Consider the following 6531-nt stretch of genomic DNA (forward strand, 5'->3'; position numbering starts at 1 on the left):
ACGCTGGGTTTCATCCCTGGAGATGCTCTGCCAGGCCTCTACTGCAAATGTCTTCAGTTCCTGCTTGTTCTTGGGGCATTTTCCCTTCAGTTTTGTCTTCATCAAGTGAAATGCATGCTCAGTCGGATTCAGGTCAGGGGATTGACTTGGTCATTGCATAACATTCCACTTTTTAGCCTTAAAAAACTCTTTGGTTGCTTTTGCAGTATGCTTCGGGTCATTGTCCATCTGCACTGTGAAGCGCCGTCCAATGAGTTCTGAAGCATTTGACTGAATATGAGCATATAGTATTGCCCGAAACACTTCAGAATTCATTCTGCTGCTTTTGTCAGCAGTCACATCATCAATAAATACAAGGGAACCAGTTCCATTGGCAGCCATACATGCCCACGCCATGACACTACCACCACCATGCTTCACTGATGACGTGGTATGTTTTGGGTCATGAACAGTTCCTTTCCTTCTCCATACTCTTCTCTTCCCATCACTCTGGTACAAGTTGATCTTTGTCTCATCTGTCCATAGGATGTTGTTCCAGAACTATAATGGCTTTGTTAGATGTTGTTTGGCAAACTCTAATCTGGTCTTCCTGTTTTTGAGGCTCACCAATGGATTACATTTTGTGGTGAACCCTCTATATTCACTCTTGTGAAGTCTTCTCTTGATTGTTGACTTTGACACATATACACCTACCTCCTGGAGAGTGTTCTTGATTTGGCCAACTGTTGTGAAGGGGTTTTTCTTCACCAGGGAAATAATTCTTCTGTCATCCACCACAGTTGTTTTCAGTGGTCGTCCGGGTCTTTTGGTGTTGCTGAGCTCTCCGGTGCGTTCTTTCTTTTTAAGAATGTTCCAAACAGTTGATTTGGCCACACCTAATTTATTTGCTATCTCTCTGATGGGTTTGTTTTGATTTTTCAGCCTAATGATGGCTTGTTTCACTGATAGTGACAGCTCTTTGGATCTCATATTGAGAGTCGACAGCAACTGATTCCAAATGCAAATGTCACACCTAGAATCAACTCCAGACCTTTTACCTGCTTAATTGATAATGAAATAACAAGGGAATAACCCACACCTGTCCATGAAATAGCTTTTGAGTTGATAGTCCCGTTACTTTTGGCCCCTTAAAAAGTGGGAGGCACATATAGAAACCATTGTAATTCCTACACCGTTCACCTGATTTGGATGTAATTACCCTCAAATTAAATCTGAAAGTCTGCAGGTAAAGCACATCTTGTTTGTTTTATGTCAAAGCCATTGTGGTGGTGAATAGAGTCCAAAATATGAAAATTCTGTCAATGTCCCAATATTTATGCACCTGACTGTATATTATCCATGTCCTTGTCCTGCATTGTATTGTTCTGTAAGTCACTGGTCACCTATTTGTTTATGTACTGTGTAAGGCGCTGCGGAACACTTGTGGTGCCATATAAATAAATGATAATAATAATGATGATAATCTTTGTAGGGGGGTGATGGTGATAATCTTTATAGTAGGGGGTGATGACATTTGATGATAATCTTTGGTTTTATTCCTAACAGAGTTTGAGGTTTGGTATAACGAGTCCTTTCTCATTCCGGAGGATGTGCAGAATTCTGTGAAAGTTGGAGGCTCTCTGAGACCTGGGATGATTCCAGTCAATAAGCTTTTGTCACTGGTAAGGGGAGAGAGAGGTGTGTGTGTGTGTCTGTGTGTGTGTGTGTGTGTGTCTGAGTGTGTGTGTGTGTGTGTGTGTGTGTGTGTGTGTGTGTGTGTGTGTGTGTCACCAGATTGTGATGGCTAGACGACTGGGTCAGAGCATCTCTGGGGCTGTTCCCGGGATGCAGTGGTTAACCTACCAAAAGTGGTCCAAAGAAGGACAAGTGTCGATAGTGACATGTACGCCTAAGACTCATTGATGCGCGTGGAGAGTGAACACTAGAACTTCTGCTCCGATAACACAGAAAGCTAATACTGGCTGTGATAGAAAGGTGTCAGAACACAGAGCATCGCAGCCGTCCAGCGTGCCACAGACCGTCCAGCGTGCTCATGCCGACCCCCTGTCCACTGCCGAAAGCACCTACAATGGGCCAGTTCGCAGAGAGGGGGGGGCGGACGGGTACAAATTACCCGGGCCCAGGTCCGGCACGGCTCCCTCCCTCCCTCTTAAGTCACAGCAGCCCAGCACACGCTGCTGTGTGCTGGGCTGCACTGGAAGACTGCTCGTGGCTGCTAAAGCAGCAGCCGGAGCAGTCTCCTATGCCTATAGGGGAAGCGATCCCGCTCATTGCGCTCCCATTGGCTGTGCCGGACACAGCGCCCACCTCCCCAGCGCACAGAAATATATATATATTTTTCTAAGGGGACGTGGCCACGCCTCCTGCGATTAGGCCACGCCCCGTCACCTGGGCCCAGTGCGGCTCTCGTCGGCCCTGACATTGGGCACGTGAGCATCAGAACAGGACCATGGAGCAGTGGAGGAAGGTGGTCTGGTCTGATGAATCACGTTTTCTTTTACATCATGTAGACGGTGGGTGCATGTACGTCGTCTACCTGGGGAAGAGATGGCACCAGGATGCACTATGGGAAGGAGGCAGTGTGATGCTCTGTGCAACGTTCTGCTGGGGAACCTCGGCTCCTGCCATTCATGTGGATGTTACTACGAACACGTATCACCTACCTAACCATTGTTGTAAACCAAGAACACCCTTTTATGGCAGCGGTATTCCCTGATGGCAGTGGTCTCTCTCAGCAGTATGATGCACCCGGCCATACTGCAAACACTGCTCAGGAATTGTTTGAGGAATATGACACAGTTCAAGGTGTTGACTTGGCCTCCAAACTCCCCCGATCTCAGTTTGACCGAGGCTCTGTGGGATGCGCTGGAAAAACAAGTCCGAGCCATGGAGGCCCCACCTCACACCTTACAGGACTCATAGGATCTGGATGTGCCAGATACCACAGGACACCTTCCGAGGTCTTGTGGAGCTCATGCCTCGATGGGTCAGAGCTGTTTTGGTGGCACGAGGGGGACCTGCATAATATTAGGCTGGTGTTAATGCTGCTGATCAGTGTGAATAATCTCCTCTATATATCCAGCATAGCCAACCTTGCGTAATAGGCAGTAAAACAAAGGTGTGAGTGACATTGTTACATACCCCAGTACAGAGAAGTGTTACTGCCCTGCACGCTGCAGAGGTTCCTGACAACTGTTCGACAACTTTTCACAATTTTTAAAAAGGAATTAATAATTTTGCATCCATTTCGCCCCTTTACACAGCTACATATGCGGGTTCACACGGCCTCTTTATGTAAGGAAATAATTAGGTCAGGAACTTGCGGTGGCATATAGAAAACGGTGCCATCCAGTACATGACAGCGAGGGCACCATGTTGCTAAACAGTCACCTTCCCGGGATTATTGTGTATATTACAGGTGCCCCCACCGGCTATTCAGCCTTTAGATACTGACGTTATAAGTATGAGAACCTGTCATATACACTGTGTGGTGTCCTGCAGGGTGAAGATGACCAGGAGAGGTACGATAAACTGCAACAGGAGCTGCTAACGGGGATTCCGGGGGCTCTGCCTTTCCACAGCGCTAGAATAACGTCCGATCAGAAGGTTTGTACCGCCCCTCTGCCCATTATAATAAGCACGTTGTGTCACCCTGCTGTTTATTTCGGCTGTTTTCACCAAAGCATTTCTTTCAGCCAGGGCCGGAATCAGGGCCACGTGGGCCTGGAGCTGAAAAATGTTCAAGGGCCTATAGTGATAAGGGGAGCAGCTGTAACCAGTGCTGTGTGGGTGTACACCCCATACACTATCAGCCCCTCTCTCTCCCTAAATACATAAAAATAGAAAAAAAAATGCATCATTTTGTGTGAAAACTAGAAAAACTATTTTAATACTTATAATTTATGGCCGACCCTGTGACCAGTTAGGCAGCTGGTTATCATCATGCTGATGATGGGCCTATTTTTATGTGGAGGCCTGGAGCTGGAGCTCCATCTGCTCCATTGTTAATCTGGCCCTGCTTTCAGCCCACTGAGGTTTAATTTCTGTTGACCTTGGATATGGCTAAGAACTGCTTTGTCTACAGATTTCTATCTATCTTACAAAAAGCCAAACTGAGAGATAAATATTACAGGAGGATGCGTACAAGCTCACAAATGTATTTAATGGTGGAAATAATGTATCTGCGTGTCTACAGGAACAATGTATCACACCTAGAAATTAGTCATAATCCTGTATTAGCGTCAGTTGTTTAACACATTCCCCATTCCTCTGCAATTCTGTCTTTCCAACAACTCCATGGACATCCCAATCATATTATATAATCCCTTATATATATATATATATATATATATATATATATATACACACACACACACACACACTATGCTGTGACAGAGGAGGAGTGATCGTGTGTGTGTGTAATTATATATATATATATACAGTCAGGTGCATAAATATTGGGACATTGACAGAATTTTCATATTTTGGCCTCTATTCACCACCACAATGGCTTTGAAATGAAACAAACAAGATGTGCTTTACCTGCAGACTTTCAGATTTAATTTGAGGGTAATTACATCCAAATCGGGTGAACGGTGTAGGAATTACAACGGTTTCTATATGTGCCTCCCACTTTTTAAGGGTCCAAAAGTAACGGGACTATCAACTCAAAAGCTGTTTCATGGACAGGTGTGGGCTATTCCCTCGTTATTTCATTATCAATTAAGCAGGTAAAAGGTCTGGAGTTGATTCTAGGTGTGACATTTGCATTTGGAACCAGTTGCTGTCGACTCTCAATATGAGATCCAAAGAGCTGTCACTATCAGTGAAGCAAGCCATCATTAGGCTGAAAAATCAAAACAAACCCATCAGAGAGATAGCAAAAACATTAGGTGTGGCCAAATCAACTGTTTGGAACATTCTTAAAAAGAAAGAACGCAGCAGAGAGCTCAGCAACACCAAAGGACCCGGAAGACCATGGAAAACAACTGTGGTGGATGACAGAAGAATTATTTCCCTGGTGAAGAAAAACCCCTTCACAACAGTTGGCCAAATCAAGAACACTCTCCAGGAGGTAGATGTATATGTGTCAAAGTCAACAATCAAGAGAAGACTTCACAAGAGTGAATATAGAGGGTTCACCACAAGATGTAAACCATTGGTGAGCCACAAAAACAGGAAGACCAGATTAGAGTTAGCCAAACAACATCTAAAAAAGCCATTAAAGTTCTGGAACAACATCCTATGGACAGATGAGACAAAGATCTACTTGTACCAGAGTGATGGGAAGAGAAGAGTATGGAGAAGGAAAGGAACTGCTCCTGATCCAAAACATACCACCTCATAAGTGAAGCATGGTGGTGGTAGTGTCATGGCGTGGGCATGTATGGCTGCCAATGGAACAGGTTCCCTTGTATTTATTGATGATGTGACTGCTGACAAAAGCAGCAGAATGAATTCTGAAGTGTTTTGGGCAATATTATATGCTCATATTCAGTCAAATGCTTCAGAACTCATTGGACGGCGCTTCACAGTGCAGATGGACAATGACCCGAAGCATACTGCAAAAGCAACCAAAGAGTTTTTTAAGGCTAAAAAGTGGACTGTTATGCAATGGCCAAGTCAATCCCCTGAATCCGATTGAGCATGCATTTCACTTGATGAAGACAAAACTGAAGGGAAAATTCCCCAAGAACAAGCAGGAACTGAAGACATTTGCAGTAGAGGCCTGGCAGAGCATCACCAGGGATGAAACCCAGCATCTGGTGATGTCTATGCGTTCCAGACTTCAGGCTGTAATTGCCTGCAAAGGATTTGCAACAAAGTATTAAAAAGTGAAAGTTAGATTTAGGATTGTTTAGTTTGTCCCATTACTTTTGGCCCCTTAAAAAGTGGGAGGCACATATAGAAACCGTTGTAATTCCTACACCGTTCACCTGATTTGGATGTAATTACCCTCAAATTAAATCTGAAAGTCTGCAGTTAAATCACATCTTGTCTGTTTCATTGCAAAGCCATTGTGGTGGTGAATAGAGGCCAAAATATGAAAATTCTGTCAATGTCCCAATATTTATGCACCTGACTGTATATATATATATATATATATATATATATATATATATATATATACACACACATGCATACCCACTTTGCTGTGATAGAGGGCTGTAGATCATTCCTGTATATACACATTATTTTGTATTCTGCTCACATCTGGCCCCAGCTTATACTGGTATTAGTATTTGGACCAGGGGGACCATGCACAGGGGTGTGAGTTACCATAGAGGGGGCTGATGTTCTGGCTGTCATTCTGTCACACAATAATAACGTATAATCTCATTACCACAGTACAATTACAGCCGCGCCATGGCTCATCTTACCCCGGGCAAGAAGAAAGCAGGGGCGATAACTAGCAATGTGAAGAACAAGCCGCCCTCCCTGCTCACAGCTGTGTAACTCCACAGACCCCTCCACTAGGGGGCGCTCCAGATGGACATCTTTCTGGTCATTACAATAAAGTCTTTCACAACA

At 44.4% G+C, this 6531-nt stretch overlaps 1 protein-coding gene across 1 annotated transcript in view; it reads left to right on the forward strand.

Annotated features, from left to right (window-relative positions):
- LOC148518678 (kinesin-like protein KIF9) overlaps positions 1 to 6531 on the forward strand; it is a 31731-nt gene extending 25200 nt beyond the window's left edge. Inside the window, exons 4-6 of the mRNA XM_088477196.1 lie at positions 1546 to 1661; positions 3502 to 3606; positions 6349 to 6531. Coding sequence (XP_088333322.1) covers positions 1546 to 1661; positions 3502 to 3606; positions 6349 to 6456 — 329 coding nt within the window. The 3' untranslated portion in view covers positions 6457 to 6531. The remainder of the gene's footprint in view (positions 1 to 1545; positions 1662 to 3501; positions 3607 to 6348) is intronic.

This window comes from Taudactylus pleione, unplaced genomic scaffold (genome assembly GCF_031769625.1).
Source record: "Taudactylus pleione unplaced genomic scaffold, aTauple2 ptg000200l, whole genome shotgun sequence".
Taxonomy (NCBI): domain Eukaryota; kingdom Metazoa; phylum Chordata; class Amphibia; order Anura; family Myobatrachidae; genus Taudactylus; species Taudactylus pleione.